The 18,484-nt window shown below is 40.8% G+C and overlaps 3 protein-coding genes across 6 annotated transcripts in view; all 3 read left to right on the top strand.

Moving 5' to 3' along the window:
• The window catches only part of stard3 (StAR related lipid transfer domain containing 3), a 16,484-nt gene extending 11,274 nt beyond the window's left edge, over positions 1-5,210 (top strand). For all 3 annotated transcript variants that reach the window (XM_081704538.1, XM_081704534.1, XM_081704527.1), the window contains 6 exons: positions 129-191; positions 433-528; positions 629-708; positions 1,332-1,436; positions 2,121-2,214; positions 3,534-5,210. In XM_081704538.1, coding sequence (XP_081560664.1) covers positions 129-191; positions 433-528; positions 629-708; positions 1,332-1,436; positions 2,121-2,214; positions 3,534-3,641 — 546 coding nt within the window. In that variant the 3' untranslated portion in view covers positions 3,642-5,210. The remainder of the gene's footprint in view (positions 1-128; positions 192-432; positions 529-628; positions 709-1,331; positions 1,437-2,120; positions 2,215-3,533) is intronic.
• A 134-nt stretch (positions 5,211-5,344) lies between these two features.
• LOC113582922 (melanoregulin) lies at positions 5,345-10,913 on the top strand. The gene is made up of 5 exons (XM_027018972.3): positions 5,345-6,563; positions 7,843-8,005; positions 8,453-8,543; positions 8,757-8,920; positions 10,295-10,913. The coding sequence occupies exons 1-5, from the start codon at positions 6,361-6,363 to the stop codon at positions 10,499-10,501; spliced, it is 828 nt and encodes a 275-aa protein (XP_026874773.3). The 5' UTR covers positions 5,345-6,360; the 3' UTR covers positions 10,502-10,913.
• Positions 10,914-11,548: 635 nt separating this feature from the next.
• naxe (NAD(P)HX epimerase) lies at positions 11,549-17,551 on the top strand. 2 transcript variants are annotated; one of them, XM_035529120.1, is made up of 7 exons: positions 11,549-11,597; positions 12,369-12,549; positions 12,884-12,992; positions 13,093-13,203; positions 13,612-13,722; positions 16,594-16,741; positions 17,137-17,551. In XM_035529120.1, the coding sequence occupies exons 2-7, from the start codon at positions 12,386-12,388 to the stop codon at positions 17,337-17,339; spliced, it is 846 nt and encodes a 281-aa protein (XP_035385013.1). In that variant the 5' UTR covers positions 11,549-11,597; positions 12,369-12,385; the 3' UTR covers positions 17,340-17,551. The 2 variants fall into 2 exon arrangements, with proteins under 2 accessions (XP_035385013.1, XP_035385012.1); XM_035529119.1 differs by lacking the exon at positions 11,549-11,597 and adding an exon at positions 11,604-11,732.
• Positions 17,552-18,484: the final 933 nt, after the last annotated feature.

The raw sequence follows: 18,484 nt of genomic DNA on the forward strand, positions 1-18,484 counted from the left end.
TTGCACACCTGGTAGAGCAGGTAAAGCAAGCTGCAGGTATGAGAGATACTCTAGATATGTTGCAAATGCAAAGTAATATTTCTATGAGGGTGTACTGTGTAAAATGCATTTTGTGCTGTGTTTTGTAGGATGCAGGGGACTGTGTGTACACACTGGAAATTCCTTTTCATGGAAAGACATTCATCTTAAAGGTGCCTTTCTCCTCCCTTCTGCTCTGTGTGTGTGTGTGTGTGTGTGTGTGTGTGTGTGTGTGTGTGTGTGTGTGTGTGTGTGTGTGTGTGTGTGTGTGTGTGTGTGTGTGTGTGTGTGTGTGTGTGTGTGTGTGTGTGTGTTCAGTATCACCATGGTTTCAAAACCTGTATCTCTACAGCCAACGGGCCAACTTGAGCTTAAGTGAAGAAGTCTGCTGTCATGATAGTGTGTGTGTTGTAGGCACTAATGCAGTGTGCTGCTGAGCTGGTGTATCAGGAGGTGATTCTGCAGCCAGAGAAGATGGTCCAGTGGAACCGAACTGTGTCGGCCTGTCAGGTGATTTGCACTTTGTATTCCCTCCTCCGTATATAGCATTCTTTCCTTAGGGATCTTAATCAACATCTTACTCTTTATTACTCTTTTATCAACTCTCTAGATTTTACAGAGAGTCGATGACAACACGATGGTGTCGTATGATGTGTCTTCAGGAGCAGCAGGTGGTGTTGTATCTCCCAGGTAGAAAAACACACACACACACACACGCCCTGTATTTGGCTTATGGCCAGATGTACTCTTTCGTCACTCTGAGAGTGTTTACCAGCTTTTACTGACGTTCACAGAAAGAGAGGAATTCCACTGGGCCTTTATGTGAGAAAACAACATTCTTTGAAAACATGTGAAAACAGAAATAGTTCCTGGATATAAGGAGAAGTCCAGCAAACTTATTAGGAGGTTAATGTGTCATATTTTGTAACAGATGGAAAAAAAGGACACTTCAGTGAGTTTATATAGAAAATATTCCCATGAGTATTTTGTATTTAAATTTTGTTGTGAAAAATGACTGACCTGTTGTGGTGGTCTTGGAAACGGTTTTAACTTTCAAAAAAGATGTGAGGGGAAGGTGTGAAAAAGCAGGTGATGAAAGGAAAACTGAAGGAGTCATCCAAGGCACGCTGCCCGTCTCTGAACACAGTCTGATTCATGTGTAGAATGAAAGCTCTAGGGGCTGCTGTTTATTTCCAAGTGTGCTTGTTTTCTGTTTGTTTTTTTCAATGAACAGTCATCCTGAACAATATACACTCACTCTCTCTCTGCCTGTTTCTCTTTTTTCCCCATTTCTCCTCTCCTTTTTTTCTCAGAGATTTTGTTAACGTCCGTAGAGTTGAACGGAGGCGCGACCGCTATATCTCGGCCGGCATGTCAACCATTCACAGTGCCAAACCTCCCCACAGTCGCTTTGTGCGGTCAGTCCCTCAGACAAGCCCTTTATAAATCACAGAACTTGTATGACAAATATAACTTACATTTTATACATAAATTACATTTACAGGAGTCAGACTGCCTACATGTATCACAAGATCCCTTTTTTGTATTGTTAAATAAATTGGACTAAATGAGCTTCTAACCCTCTTGGATGTCCTATGTGGTATCCTAAACAGGACCAGCACAGTGGGGAATAATATATCTCCACATTCCTAAATATCTTCTTAGCGATGTCAGTCAGCTGATCCAGGTTCACCCTTAAATTAGCTACCGTTTCAATGCTATGTAACTAGACAGATTTGGACTGACAAACCAAACCCTCAGTCTAAACTGATTCAGTAAAACTTGTAAGTACACACTATGTATGCACTAACAATAAATCCTCATACTTGCCAAAGAATGTACATATATTTCTGCAACTTTTTAAAAAGAACATTTGTAAAATAATGCACAGCTATCAATAACAATTTTTTGAATACGTGTGTCCTTATATTACATGAATGAGAAACAGAAGACTAAGTTCAATTACCACGTCCTTTGTTTTAACTGCAAAAACTGGTCACACCAAGACACACAAGCCCCCCTATCCTTTCTGCTTTTCTCACTGTCAGCCTGAATATGACCTGTGCATTCAACATCAGTGTCACTCTCGCATTCTCATTCAGAGGTGAGAACGGTCCAGGTGGGTTTGTGGTCCTGAAGTCCAGCAGTAATCCTTCAGTCTGCACCTTCATCTGGGTGCTTAACACCGACCTCAAGGTTAGTCCTCATACTTGTATACTAAATAGGACTTAAGGTCCATCCTCATACCTTTATACCGTTTGATTCGAATTAAAGTTAGTCCTTATACCTGTGTGCTATTACATTACATTTCATTTATTTATCTGACACAGATTCTCTACAGTGAAGTAACATTCTTTAATCGTTGTACCACACTTGAGTCAAAAAAAGTGACTTAGTAAGATGTCTGAAGATGTCTTGGTAAGCAGCTGAAAACAGTCTGGTCCACTGCTGATGAAGGGCTGAAGCATACATGTTCAAGCTGACTTTGGTGTTTCTCAGCTCTAAAACACCTACTAAACCTGATGCTTTAATCAGGTTTGACACCTCTGTGCTAGAAGATGGATAACACAAGTTGAGCTTGGCTCTATTTGAAATGGATTATAGACTCACTATGCATACAATGTACACTTTCAATCTTGGTAAAGTAGCTAGTGAATTTAAAAACCATGTGCTCTAAGTCACAGAAACAATTTAAACAATTATTCAAGTTGAGTTTAACTGGTGTGATTTATGGCAAGTTTATCATTTTTAAGATGCTATCTAAATGCTGTGCAGTTTGGCTTTCATATACATTGAAATATTTCCATCAGCAAAAAGGGATTTTGTCATATTATTTGGTGAAACAGATATTAATGTGAAAATTTGAAGTACAGTACTAAGGTCATGCAGTACTGTACCAAAAAGTGACTAAGTTGAACTTTTATAATGTTTAAAATTGTTGATGAAAACCATGGCTATTCTCATTTTATTTAAGGTACATTTACAACAATAATGTGTTAGTTATTAAAACAATCTTCGAGAAGCCATGCGTTACATGTTGGGGTATTTTAGGCCATGCGTTACAGGGTTTACATGTATTTAAGCAAATCTATTTTAGGCACGACACACCTCCTCAAGTGGAATATTTTTTTTTCTACATTGACAAACCCATATAATAAAATACAACAGTATTAATAAATAAGCAATAAGCAAATCTTCCACCAGGCAATGTAGTTAGATAGCAAGCTTTCGTTTTTAAGCAACACAATGGCAATGATTAGTTAGTTCAATGGACAGAACCTGCTTAATAATTGCTATTTTTTTATAATCTGTTTACTATTGTTGTATTAACTAAACAAAATAAAAATACCAGTAAGGTTTTTTAGGGCTGGAACTACCTGTTTTATGATCAGTTTTTTTGGCACAATGGTATTATTGCTACGATGGTGAAGCATTAAAGATTCTCTCCGTTCCCTCGCTTGCTCTTGCGCTCTCTCTCTCTCATCCCTGCTCATCTGTCCCTTTCTCTCCTTCAGGGCCGTCTCCCTCGTTACCTCATCCACCAGTCCTTGGCTGCTACCATGTTCGAGTTCATGTCCCATCTGCGTCAGCGTGTGAACGAGGTCCGCGCTACTTTCCGGTAACTGAGGAGCAACCTAGCGGTTTGCTACTCCCTCCAGCTGCCCCTCTCTCTGCCTCTCTGCTCCCCTCTAAAGACCTTGCAGTGTTTTACTGTCACCATGTGGAAATTCATCACCTCAACAGCCTGGACACACACATGTCCACTATTATTAATCACAGCCAGATTCCTCTGGAATACAGTTACCACTGTCTTACAGTGTCCTTTTTAAATGTACTTGGACAAAGAATTCCTTTTTTTGTGTGCACTTTGAATTATAAATGAAAGAGCCATAAGAGCCTGAGTAACAGAATGTCATATTTTATTTTGCAATGGAATTTCTAGGTATGGCAAGTTTTCTGTTAGGGAATAAATTGTGATCATTGAGATGGCTGCGGTTTTGCGCACCAGCAGTCAGGCTGGGCTTCATACCTGGACCACCAGTGCCTTATCCCCCTGAGCCCCCCACTGACTCAGCCTCCATCTGCAGATGCCGGCTCATCTGACCTGGAGCACACTTCTGTAAAGGCCTAATTCATTCCCTTTCCCGTCAGAGGTCACAAGCTGAGATGATTTCCATCTCGTAGGGTTTTTTTTTTGTTGTTGTTCATCTACAATTACTCCTTTTTATAAACCTTAACTGACATGCTTAATGTTTTACTATATGGCTGATATTATAAACCTGACCATGTTTATCAGTTGAAATGTTTATCGGTGTGGCAGGCATGTGGAGGGCCCTAGTGTAGCGCTCTTGAAGAGAATCTGAGCAGGCCAAGGCATCCGTACTGAAACCCAGATGCAGGTCAACAGGAAGAGTGTCCTATTGCATTGTACTTGAAATGATTCTCAGTAGCATTGGTCTTAATGGCATAATAAGACATAAATTATACGCCCAAGAATATTACGAAATAAACCATACATATGACAATTTTGATGCCTTTGATGTAGGTCCTATGTGCAGGGTGACTTTATTATTTAACTGTTCATTTGTTCACTGATTGAATAGAAGATTTAGAAAGTTATGATGGCCAGTGTCTTAATTTGAAACAGTTCCTATGGGAAGATGGTCCTAAATTAACTTTACCAAGTGTATCTTATAGTGTAATAATTCAGCAAACTGTTAAAAAAAAAAAAACTATTAGTAAAAAAGAAATTGACAGTTCTTGGGCTAAACTCACAGGGTCCTAAGTTTACACGATCAGATTGGCCTATAAATTGAGTATTGAGGAACGACCTGTCCAGTCTCCTGTTCCAGTATCTGGTCTGAATTTTTGTTTTCTTTTAGTTTTTTTGCGCCATCATTTTTGTGTCTTTGTTTCTGATTTCATGGGTTCATAAATTTTTATATTATGTAGATTTCCCCCCCCCCCCTTTTGTTTTTCTTTATAGACCTCCTTTTTTCAAAACTAAACATATTTTTATTTAAATGTGTTTTTGGTTTTACTGTGATATACACTTAAGAGGTATATGTAATGAGACCAGATGCTGAAAAATTTGAATATTGGAAACTGTCATTTTTATTTTTAACAAATGAATGCTTGTACTGAATCATATTACTAATAAAATGAGCAGCTTATCCAGTGCACTCTTTTAATGATCTGGGCTTTAAATGATTACGTACACAAAAGGGTCTTTAGCCACAGTGGGAGAATGAGAGTGAGTTATGACAGTAGCTGGCGTTTTAACATCTCATCATGTTTGTTCCTGTTTTGTCCATGTCCCCTCGGGTCTGTTCCTGTTTGTGATCACATGATCACACACTCTCCCTCCTTCCCTGCCTTTGTGTAAGCACCCTTCCGCATCCTCCTTTATCCTTCCTGTCTTGTAAATCCATTTGAAGAATGAAACTGACACCAGATTGTAACAGCATAATCTCAGTTTTTCCAGGTCTGAAATAAGAGTATGACCGGTATGCAACACAGTAATATGATTTAAAGAGTTACAGATGTAACTCTAAACTTCCATAGACTTCCACAAGGCATAGGTCCAGGGCAAAAGTTTTGCAGCATCTCTAAAACCAAATATTTGTTAATATCAAAATATAGAAAGTTTAAATTAGATGTAGCCGTAAAAAATAGACTGAGATTGGATTTTGCCAGAATAACTTTTCTTTTTCCAAACTTAATTTTTATTTAGTTTTAAATGGTATTACAATATATTATCATATGAAAAACTATTGCCTTTTCCAGCTGTGTCTATGCATTCTTTATATTCAATTTTAGATATTAACCCTATAGGTCACACAGCTGAGTGTACTCTGGTATATACTGATGAAGTCTACACAGACTGTAGCTGGTGTGGTTGTGTTTCATTGGCCTTAGGGTTTGTTCATCCCACATGACTGTACTGTGACTCTTATTGAGGGTCTGTTGAAGAGGAGTATTTGCTGCTTCCAGTTGTTTAGTTTGGATATTTTATGTCTTCTAAGTGATCCGGTCCCAAATTAGCATCACCAAACCTGACTTCTCACTGTAGAACATTCCGTGGACTGGAGACCTTTCAGGTACTAACTGACTTCACATGAACTGACCCAAGACCAAGTCAAAGTGTGATGTGTTCTGTGTGTTGTATGTTCTATGTGTGTTCTGTGTTCTGTGTGTTTTCTGTGGTCTATGTTCTATGTGTGAAGCATTCTCTGTGTTTTATGTTATTTGTGTGAGGTGTTCTGTCTCTGTTCTGTGTTCTATGTGTGATGCATCTGAATGGTCTCCCTGACAGCCCTGAGGTGATTCAGCAGTCTGAACATGCTGAAAGGGTGGGTGCCCCCTCCTCTCTGCAGTTCTGCTGTCTCTTTTACTTTTTTTTTTAATTGTACATTCGTACATGGTTTTCCTTCAGTGAGGATGGGTGCAGCCTTCAGGAGGGCTTGCGTGAGATTTTGCTGCTGCTGCTGCTGCTGTACTTTTGATGATGAGGAGGAGGAAGAAGAAAAGAGGCCATTATTCAGGTATCCACCACAGACACACTTACTCTTACTCAAGACTCTTACTCAAGGTGATCAGCATGTACATATACATAAAGTGAATCATCTTCCAAAATATCTTCCATGCACAGTAGATGTGCAGGAATAATCTCATTGCTGCTACTGTGGAAATACACAGTGTTCCCATCTAAGCACTGAGTCAATGCTTTTCTGACATTACATTTGGGAAAGTTTTAACCATTTTACTACATGCGGCTGAGGTAGTTGTTTGGATAGCTATAGATCTTGTGTAATTTTAAACTCCAGTTCTGAGTCTGAAGTGTCCATTTTTTTGTGCTTAGAAATGCTCCTCTGCTCATCACTTCTGTATGTCAGATGCACAATCTTGTGGACATATTTAAATGTTGTTTTTGATAAAGCATATATAAACTGAAGCAAAGACACATTGGCTCTTTGCTACACTTATTTAAATACACAAGGACATATATATAATGGGAAAAAAATTTTTTTATAAAAAATGAATGTCATTTCTAAATGAAACTGCATTATCACCAGTGAATTCTGATGTAATATGTTCTATGAAACAAAAATGCATGTAACATTTTTAAAAGTGGGTTTCTTTTTTTTCTTTTTTTTTTTGCTCTGCTCTGCTGCTTATTTAACCATGATACTGAGATAACCTCATTACAGAAGAGCTCAGAGTCACCTGGCGCCTGTCCAGTGTTCAGTATGAGCCACATGTTGACTAGCCTTCAAGTCAAAACATTTCAGTTCAGTGACATCAGACCACAAGACTTTCTGTGCTCTGGGTTGTTTTGTTGAATATTTTTGGCAAAAATGTCCCATGCATAAAGACCCCTTTTGTGAAATGTCTTGGTGACTCTATTCATTTAAGAATAAAATGTTCACTCACATTCATCAGTGGCCTTAGAGGGTGTTCCCTAAGAAGTGTCTTTGTTCTCTGGTCACTCTAAGTTAGTCGGATGGCTCAGTCTACCTGCCGTGATGGTGGGTCTTTTGGGGTTCTGATTAACTTTGACAATAATCACCTATTTGATTAACTTTGATCCCCACCAATTACCATTATTCCCCAGAGCCAGCCCACCTTGGCCATGTTGGAGAAGCATGTGTCTTGTCACCAGTGCATTACTCTGCCCTTACACACTACAGCCTGTCTTCAGCCTGAGACGCTGTAGTGAGGGTATAGGAGCTACAACTGTACATGACAAAACAGCAGTTTGTGTGTGTGTGTGTGTGTGTGTGTGTGTGTGTGTGTGTGTGTGTATGTGTGCATGTGTGTCAGTAATGAGACATTAGAGTATTTTGACCGCAAAGCTAAAAAGAGGCGGGACCAGGAGACCAACTTATGGAGTGAACCAGGAGACCCTTCCCACTCAGAGAGAGATGATGACCGAGCACTTTACAATCTGCTACAGAGCAGGGCCAGGACACGCAGGGGATCACAGGTATATACACACACAAACATAGCCCTGAGGTTCTCATACACAAGCACATGGCTCTGACATACTCAGAGCACACACAGTCCTCAGCTGTGAACACCACGTTTTACTACTGTTCTTCTGTTTGCGTGTACTAAAATTTTTTGGAGGTAGCTGTTGCATATTGCAAGTCATACTGAGATAAGAAACTCAATTTCTTTTCAAAATATTAAAATGTTATAAGTGTGACAAGTGTACACAAATTTAAATACAAATATTTATTGTTTTTTCAAAAGAGAGATCTTAGATTAAATATTTTTTTAACGCAGACATGATGTAATAGATGAGAAGTCTGAAGTCCCAAACCCATCTCCACCATCATTATTCATTTTGTGTAGCTGTTGTTGCCCAGGAAACAATCCCGTTGCTTTGCTGGGATCAGTGCTGTGGTGTGTATAGCTGTTTCCATTGCAGGGCTACCGCCGGCTGAGTGTGGACATAGAGGCTATGCGGGAGGTTAGGAGAGAAGTGCGAGACAAGTGGAAGATGATCCTGGAGTATCTGGGTGAGGGTTGAAATGTTGAGAGAGAGCTGTTTACACAGATGTGCTGTTGGTGATGATAGTGTAGTAGTACTTGCTGTTATGCACCTGTGAAGCACCTGTGCACCTGTGAATCCACCTGTGAAGTCTTTCTAAAGGTTTCATGAGAGATTTTACATTAAACTTGCTGATAAAGGAAGGATACTGCAGAAAACAAAAATCCCTCTTTCATTGCAGGGTTTATGACAGAGGCCGAATCACTGCTGACCGTGTCTGCGAGTGCGTCGTACGATCGCATGTGTAACGCGTCGACGGCACGAACTCTCCTTCAAACGCTTCATGCTGAGACATCGATCTTCAACAGCAGAGAACCCCCACCTGAAAGATATCTCTTCATCCTGGTGAGAGCTGTATACATAATATACAAAGGTCACACGTAATCTTTCTTTATTTGTAAGTTTTCCACATTTTGGAGTAATAGTACAAGACAAGCAACCTATGAAATACATGGGATATATCGATAAGAAAACTTATGTTGCATCATTTTGTGCTAAAAACAACAGAACTTGACAGAACTGGTACTCCTCCACATCATGTCAGACCACAGTTTCTACTAGCTGTGCTCTTTCCCACACATACGCCTTAGAAGTTCACGGCTTTGAACGATTCTTTGCCATCACAGCTAGTTGTGAAAGCTTTCCGAAAGCGCACATAAATGTATGCATTTTTTTTAACCACATATTTCGTTACCATCAGTATCAGCTGCAAGCCCTTTCTCGTTTATATTTGCTTTTAAAAAAAAATGTTACTTTTATTAACTCCAAACATCTTTTACTGGTTAATGCTGGTTACTGGTTTTCTTGTGGAAGAAGGTGCAGAGAGAAAAGTAAATACTCGAAACAACCTCGTCTGTTTGACACGAGGAATTCCTGATATACCTAAAGGCAACTTGATGTGTAAATTGCGCATATTGTTAGAGTGAAAATAATAGACATATTAAATCACATCACATTTATATTAATCCAGAGGGGGTAGAACGGGAGGTTTTTGTCCGTGTGTGTGTGTGTGTAGGTGTGTGAGTGTGTGTGTGTGTGTGTGTAGGTGTGTGAGTGTGTGTGCGTGTAGGTGTGTGTGTGTGTGTGTAGGTGTTAGTGTGTGTGTGTGTTAGGGTGTGTGTGTGTGTGTGTAGGTGTTAGTGTGTGTGTGTGTAGGTGTTAGTGTGTGTGTGTGTGTTAGTGTGTGTGTGTTAGTGTGTGTGTTAGTGTGTGTGTGTAGGTGTGTGTGTGTGTGTGTGAGTGTGTGTGTAGATGTGTGTGAGTGTGTGTGTAGGTGTGTGTGTGTGTTGGTATGTGTATGTGTGTGCATGTGTGCGTGCGTGCGTGTGAGTGCGTGCATGTGAGTGCGTGCATTTAGGTCTGTGTGTGTGTGTGTGTGTGTGTGTGTGTGTGTGTGTGTGTGTGTGTGTGTGTGTGTGTGTGTGTGTGTGTGTTTCACTGTCGCATTGGCATCTCTTTGCACCCTCCTCAAACCAAACCCTGAATGAAGACATGTTCTGACTAGACATGCGCACCCATTATGTTTTCTTACCACCCCCCTCTAAGCAAAGCAGTCTAGAACCAGGGCTGGTGAAACAACACAATATTCAGAATGTATTAAATAAATCTTAGGTTCATTTAAGTTTCTCCAAACAATTGCCAGGTGCTGCATCTTTGTCAAGATGCTCGCTCCCTCTCTTTGCCTCTCTCTCCATCACTCTCTTTCTCGCTCTCTCTCAGGACCGGTTGATCTACCTAGATGCTGCAGATGACTTTGTGGCTAAAGCTCGTCGTTTCTACCCACCTAGAGATAACGATGAGGAGGAACAGGAGGAAATAGTTATGAAACTGCCTCACCTACTATCCAGGGTAAACCAGAGCATGTCTGGAGGAGAGGAAGAGGATGAGGAAGGAGAGGCCAGTGAACAAGATGATTCACTTCAGTGATTTCAGCTGTACTTGCACCTGCTCATCTACAAAGGGTAGGGCTAGTTGTCAGGGCTAGAGTAAGGCTGAAGTTAAGTGTTAAGTTAAAGCTATTATGTGTTAATGGACAGTTTTAGAGGTTGATTTTAGACTGATTTTAAGGTTTTGATTCAAGCTACTTGGGCCAAGAGCTTTTTTATGAGGATACAGTTAGCTCATATCTCCATTAATCCATTATTTCATGTATGAAGGACCAAAATAAGCAGATATCAAATACAAGCAAAGTGCATTCTAATAATACCAATAAAAACATGATGTGAACCAAGTTTGTCTTGTGCTGTAATCTTGCATATCCTCTGATCTTTCTCCAAGGCTGTCTCATCTGGTCCAGCAGCCCAATGCCAATAAATGTGCCAATAAACAGTCCTGCTGATTTTAGTGGTCTGCTTTCTTCTGATCTACAAACACCACTTTCAGCAAGAACACAAAAATGATCCTGCGCAAAGCTTATTCTGTGTCACTGTACTGCCCAAAGTCAGCTCTACTGTACCGTTGTTGCAGCTACAGCCTTCAAGTGAGAGCCATGGACCATGGTTTCAAGAAGATGTAGCAACAGTTAATTAGCCAATTGGTCATTAACACACATTTTCAAATAATAAATGGCAAAATGCATTAAATAATACATAAGTATGTAGAATATGTTAGAATATGCATTTAGAATACACAGACCATCTGTTGCTATACATGATCATTCTTTAATTGTAAACCCATAACCAGTTTGAACAGTAATGTCACTGATTATTAAGATGTTATCTTCTTAAATATTTCACAGTTTTTTGGAATAAAGAATCTAAACAGTGTGAAACTAATTTAATCATAAATGCAAGCATATTGTTTGTAAAATAAAATGGGGATCTTCTTCCATTATTCTATGATTTTTTATGACAAATGTATATGTATAAACTAAAGGCAATGTTCATTTCTGAACTTTAATTACTGTATTATTAGTTTTAATTGGAAAAATAAATCCCTGTCGGGTGACTTTTAATTTGAAAATCTTTCCAAAAGCAAAATTCGTCATTGTCGTAACGAAACCACTGGGTCTCCATCTTCACAGGTGACTTGTTGACGTTGATTACATTGCCATTAAATGTCTTGGTTAGATATCGTGCAGTTGTTCTGTTCAGTAGGAAAGCTGTTTAACGAATAACGTTTGTAGACTGTTTTCTAGTTATACTTTGTTGTGATAAAGGTAAGTGATAAAAAATGTCGCGGCTAGCTAGCGGTAAGTCACTTAGCCTGATATGGTGAATGTTTCCTTTTAATATTTTGTGGTCACAACATGCATTGCATGTTAATTGTTTTAAGAAATGAGTTTTAAGTCGCTTTCTTGATGTTGGCTATTCTTTATCGTGGAGACGTTTCATTTAACAGTAGGTTAGTGATGGGACACGCATTTTGTTTAGATGTAGAAAAGACGCAGGTTTTGAGAATTTTCCAGTATAACGGTCAGCAGTACAGCTTTTGATGATATTTCGGGAGAACTGTGGAGTAAAAGTTTAAGAATATCTCTTTAAACAGTTCTTATTAAAAGATACATGTTTCCTCAAAAAGCACACTCACGTAAATGGATGCACATTTTATTCTTACAACCTACGAGAACTTTACTAGCCACACAAAAAAATATTTCCCGTCCATACAGCTATTAAAACCATAGGTTCTCCTACAACATAGCCGTCGAGTTGTGGCTTGTTGTTGTTGTGTGTGTGTGTGTGTGTGTGTGGCTTTTTTGTTTTTGTTTTTTTTGATGTGATCACTTCCACAGTCTAATAATTCTGTTGTAAATGTAAGTCAGGAGTAAGGCTACTGTTTCTGCTCACATTTGCAGGAGCTCTGTCCGGGTGCATGTGGGGTGTGCGAGCCCTGTTCGGAGTGGGTCTCCTGGTGACGTCGCGAGGGGCTTGCGTCCGCGCCTGCACTGGCACGTGCCCGCGCGTTTGTGAAAATCCATACAAAGCGTCTGCCGCGAGGCAGGCGTGCACGATGGCGAACACGATTAAATATTTAGAGTATGTATTGCACAAAAGATGTAAAAAAAAAAAAAAAAAATTTGCCATAACTGTTGCTCAGGAGGTTATACTCTAGGGACTAGATTAAGCCTGAGCCCGAATTAAAAATAATTTCCTATGGTGGTTTAATATTAGCTCCGAATTTTAGTTCAAGAACAAGTTTAATCCATGTCTGGGAGACTGAGCTACTGGTTCAGTTAATGGAAATGGCCTAACCCTATAAGACACTAAAAGGATTTGACATTAAAATCTCTATTGAGATTCTAATGTGTTCTCATCTGAAGCATTCAATAAGATTTCCTTTTTTTGGTGGGGGGTGGCTACCCTCCTATAGTCAGGAAGAGGCTCAGCACATTGATGAAGAGCTCTTCTCAGAGTACAGTTTCAGTGTGGACCAGCTAATGGAGCTCGCTGGCCAGAGCTGTGCCATAGCCGTCGCTAAGGTAAAGCCCGTATGGTGTTCGGGTGGAAGGAAGAGGAGGGATCATGTGAAGAGTGAGTGGTAACGACAACATGAGGTTGTGTGTGTGTTCTGTCCTCCAGGGCTACCCGCTGCAGTCCCTGTTGAAGAGCACACCCAGGGTTTTGGTGGTATGTGGCCCCGGCAACAACGGCGGGGATGGACTGGTCTGCGCACGGCACCTTAAGCTGTTTGTAAGTGTTTCACTGCTGTGTTGAATCACTGTTCCTAAAATTGGTTTCAGAGGTGCAAGTAAAACATGTCTCTTTCTGGGAAAATGTTTATTGCTTTCATTCAAAGTGTGCATTTTTAAAAATTAAAAACAGAATACTAGTAGTGCTGATTTGAGTTTGAAAACCTGAAAACCTACATATTTGGCAAAAAATTTGCTTTGCTGTTACAGATTGGCACATTTTATTGCAATTAATATTTTCTCTACTTTCTGTCTTTAACTCCACTTAGCAAGAGCATGATGTGCACTTTAGCCAATGTGTACATGCTTGTATCAATAATGTATTATTTAACAATTAGGATTTGGAGTTTACCCACGTCTGCTTTTGTGGTCCTGTGTAAATGACCTCTTAACTGTCTGTGTTAAACAGGGATATGACCCTACTGTGCTGTACCCCAAGCGACCAAACAAACAGCTCTTCCACAATCTCACCACCCAGTGTGAGAAGATGGAGATAGCCTTCCTGTCCAAGATGCCTGAGGTAAACCGCAGCATAAATGCTGACATATTTATAATGCATAAAATGAATCTGCATGTTGGTCACATTCCTGGAACTGTTATTCATTTCCTTAGTTTTCCGTTTTGTCCCACTGTATAGGCTTTCTTCTTATTTTCCAACAAAACAGCACTTTGTGCAGATTTTAGGCTTCACCTTTATGTGTAATTAATTTGTTCTTTACTGTTGAGCAGATTATGCTTCCCATGCATTACTTACCATGTAATATTTCTTTAGAACAAAGAAATGTACAACTGTAATCCAATATCACTTAGGAGCTGCTAATGTCAGAATGAAAGGAGGAGCTGATTATGGAAGATGCCAGTCCCTTACATTTCTCCTCATTTTATTGTTGCGGGGGACTTCAATCATGCAAATTTATGCACTGTGCTGCCTAAATTTCATAAAAATGTCTCCTGCCCAACCAGAGGAGACAACACTTTGGATCAGGTTTACACGAACATTGTGGCGGCATGTAAGGCTGTTCCCCTCCCCCATGTGGGACAGTCCGATCACCTCTCATTGTTCCTGCTCCCCAGGTATGTGCCACTCATCAAGCGTGTGAAAATAGCAACAAAGGCTGTTAAAGTGTGGGCAGAAGGGGCTGCCTCCTCTCTACAGCTTCAGTTTCATAACACTGATTGGAGTATGTTCTCCTCACAAGCCACTGTGGACTCTCACAGAGTTCTGAACAAATACACCTCTGCTGTCACGGACTATATAAACTCATATATTGATAATGTCACCACTGTTCGATATGTGAAGATCTTTCCTAATCAGAAGCCCTGGATGAATGCCAAAGTTCGCCTACTGCTGAAGGCATGAGACATTGCTTTGAGAGCCAAGGATGCTGAGGCCTACATCTCAGCCAGGGCCGACCTGAAAAGGGGCATTAGGAAAGCCAAACCCACCTACAAACTATCTATTGAGGATCACTTCCACAGCTCCGACCCCCACTGCATGTGGATGGCCATCCAGTCCATCACATGCTAAGCGACCCCCACCGACTCTTGTAACAGTGCATCACTCCTAGGTGAGCTTAATCAGTTTTACGCTCATTTTGATCACAGCAATAGACAACGCACCACATAAGCTGGGCCTCCTCCTCATAAAGGTGAACCTCCCATGTTATCCACTGAGGATGTGCGTTCAGTACTGAGCTGAGCAAATGCATGGAAAGCCGCTGGCCCTAATGGCATTCCAGGATGTGTCCTCGGAGCGTGTGCAGAACAGCTAGCTCAGGTCTTTAATAACATCTTTAATTTGTCACTGGCTCAGACTGCTGTTCCAACATGCTGGAAGACATCCACCATCACGCCGGTGTCAAAGCAGTCTTCTGCAGCATGTCTGAACGACTTCCGCCCTGTTGCACTCACAGCCATGGTGATGAAGTGCTTTGAGAAACTTGTTCTCAGTCATCTGAAGGCCACGCTTCCACCATCACCGAGAATGCCATTTCTACTGTTTCACTCTGCTCTCACCCACCTGGACAACAGGAACACCTACGTGCATATGCTGTTCATTGACTTTTAGCTCTGCTTTTAATACGGTCATCCCTACCAGGCTAGTTACCAAGCTCAGTGACCTGTGAGTCAGCACCCCCTTGTGTGACTGGGTTTTGGACTTCTTAACCAACAGACCCTAGGCTGTGAGGTTGAGCAGTCACATGTCCTCCAGCCTCATTCTGAACACAGGGCTGTGTGTTAAGCCCTCTGTTCTTCTCTTTGTTCACCCACAGCTGTGTGCCTCTGCATAGATCTAACATCATCATTAAGTTTGCACATGACACAACTGTGATCAGACACATCAGCGATGATGATGAAACAGCCTACAGAGAGGAGCTCCAGCATCTGGCAACCTGGTGTTCCTCCAATAACCTCTCCCTCAGCACCGAAAAGACCAAAGAACTCATTGTGGACTACAGAAAGAGCAAAGGCTGCACACACTCTCCTGTTCATATCAATGGAACAGAAGTAGAGCGTGTTTCCAGTTTCAAGTTCCTGGGTGTCCACATCTCTGAGGATCTTCCATGGACACTCAACACATCTGGTCAAGAAGGCATACCAGCGTCTTTATTTCCTGAGGAGACCAAGGAAGGACCATCTGTCTCCTCAGATCCTGACTAACTTTTATCGCTGTACCATCAAGAGTGTTCTGACCAACTGTGTGACAGTGCGGTACGACGGCTCCACTGTGGCGGACAGGAAGGCCCTGCAAAAGGTGGTGAAGAATGCTCAGTGTATCTGGTGCACAGCTTCCTGCCATTGGAGACGTTCACCACCAGCACTGTGTGCACAGAGCACGCAGCATCATCAGGGACTCCACCCACCCCAACCACACACTGTTTAACCTCCTACCATCTGGGAGGACATATCTGCTAGAACCAGTCGGCTCGGGTCCAGCTTCTTTCCATTCACCATCGCTCTACTTAACTCTACAACATGCTGATAAATACTGCTGCTCCTTCACCGTCCATACAGTGTACTCTGGACTTATTTATATTTAGCATTCACCATACTGGATATACACTACTGTTTATATTTATCCTGTACATACTATGTAAAGATGCACTGTAAATATTCACTACACTATTGTACGTACTTCATACATTGTATTGTGTGTGTGTATATATTATTGTGTGTATGTATGTATATTTTATATATATATGTATGTATGTATATTTTATTTATATATATATATATATATATATATATATATATATATATATATAAAAATGCCATAGTTATATATTTAGGCACATTGCTGCTATTTGCACTTCTGGTAGATGCTAAATGTATTTCATTGCCTTGTACTGACAAAGCAATGACAAAATGAATCTATCTATTTTCTCTATAGGCTGAGGAGATTGATGAAGTCTATAACTTGGTGGTTGACGCCATCTTTGGGTTCAGCTTTAAAGGTGCAGTGCGTGAGCCCTTTGGGGACATCTTGTCAGTGCTGAAGAAAGTCACAGTCCCTATTGCGAGTGTGGACATCCCCTCAGGTGAGGCTGATGCGACACAGCCTGCCAGGCTTTCAGGTTTTATGATGGTTTCAGTGGTAATGATGAGTACCCAACGCTGGCTCGTAGTCTGTCGACACATCTTTAGCTAAGGTGTTAGTTTGGGCCAGTATGGACTAAGCCTAGTCCTGGACTAAATGTTAGTGTTGGTGTGACATGCAGTGATTCACCATCATTCGTGATTTAGACTGTCGCTTGCTGCTTTCCCTTAGATTGACTGATTTCAAATTGTGCATATGGCCCTGCGTGTAGCCCTCTGGCCCACAGCACAGTGTTCTGACGTTGGTGCTGTTGACTCAGCCACATGTCAGATTTCACTCCAGCTGGAATGAGCTCATCACTCAGATTATCGGCTGGTTTTCCATGTCCTCCTCTAGGCTGGGACGTGGAAAAGGGCTCCAGTGATGGCATCCAGCCGGACATGCTCATCTCACTCACTGCCCCAAAGCAGGCAGCGGCTCACTTCGTGGGCCGTTACCACTACCTGGGTGGGCGCTTTGTCCCCCCAGCCCTGGAGAAGAAGTACAAGCTCGGCCTGCCCCAGTACCCTGGCACCGACTGCGTGTGCCAGCTCAACTGATTAGGAGTCAGAGGGGGAGACATCAATGCACAGTTTAAAACCAAGAATGGAAAACAGCAGTGTGTTCACATCTGAAGGAAAACTCTATGCATGGAGAGAGTGCAGTCCAACAGTTGCTGTTGAACTGATGATTTATCTGTGGAGGTTGTAAAATATTTTTCAGATGAAAAATTTGGTTACTGCTTGAATGACATTAAATGTTATGGAGTGTGTGTGTGTGTCTCAAGTCAATACACATGTACACAATGCATTTATAAATGTAAATAAGGTAATTTTTCTACTTTTTAAAAAACTTTAATTTTTTTTTTATTTAATTTTGAGCTGACATAGTCCAGAGTAAACAGAATTTGAATAATTGATGCAGCGTAATACATTTTGTTGTGAAAGCTATTGCATTTAGTTTGCACCTGCTTTAAGAGGTTATTGGCACCAAAGTGACTTTGGGTGTGGAAGCAAAACCAGCTGCTGGTGGCCACTTGTAAGAAACAAAGGCTCAGAATGTCACAACTCAGCTTAAACAAGCCTAACCTAAAGCCAAAAGAACATAGCATGACAGGAAACTGCTGATCACTAGATGTGGCATCAGACACCTTTTTAGTCAAAATGAATATTGATGTAAATTGGCAGAGACAATCTGGAAAGGTTCCTGAATAGTGCAGTAAGAGAAACAGGTTTGTGGTCATTTTTGATACAGTGAGACACATTTATTGTTGAAAATATGGCATTTGGTGTATTTATGAAACAAAGTTTCTTGTTCACGAATATAGCACTAAGAATTTAGGAAAAATACATAAAGGGTGTAAACATTTGATGTTTGCCTTCTAAGATACTTGACTCACTGTCTTGAGTATAAAAATAAATCCTTTCAGTTACAATATCTGTTACGAAAAAGACCCATGTTCATGTGCAGTAAAAAAAAGCAAGTTTAACACAAGGAATGAATCATGCTGGGGGAAACAAAACCTTCGGATCTTATAAGATGAATGACATGGCAGGTGCTTTGGATGATTAAATTAATCCTGACCAGAACCCTGGCACAAAGCTAGCCACAAAGAAGTCCTGCCCACTAAACAAAATCCCAGAACAGGCAGCATCTTGTGAGATTGTTTTGTGGGATATACCATTTGCTATTTTGTATAGTGTAT

Source organism: Electrophorus electricus, chromosome 2 (genome assembly GCF_041902795.1).
Source record: "Electrophorus electricus isolate QZ-2024a chromosome 2, ASM4190279v1, whole genome shotgun sequence".
NCBI lineage: Eukaryota > Metazoa > Chordata > Actinopteri > Gymnotiformes > Gymnotidae > Electrophorus > Electrophorus electricus.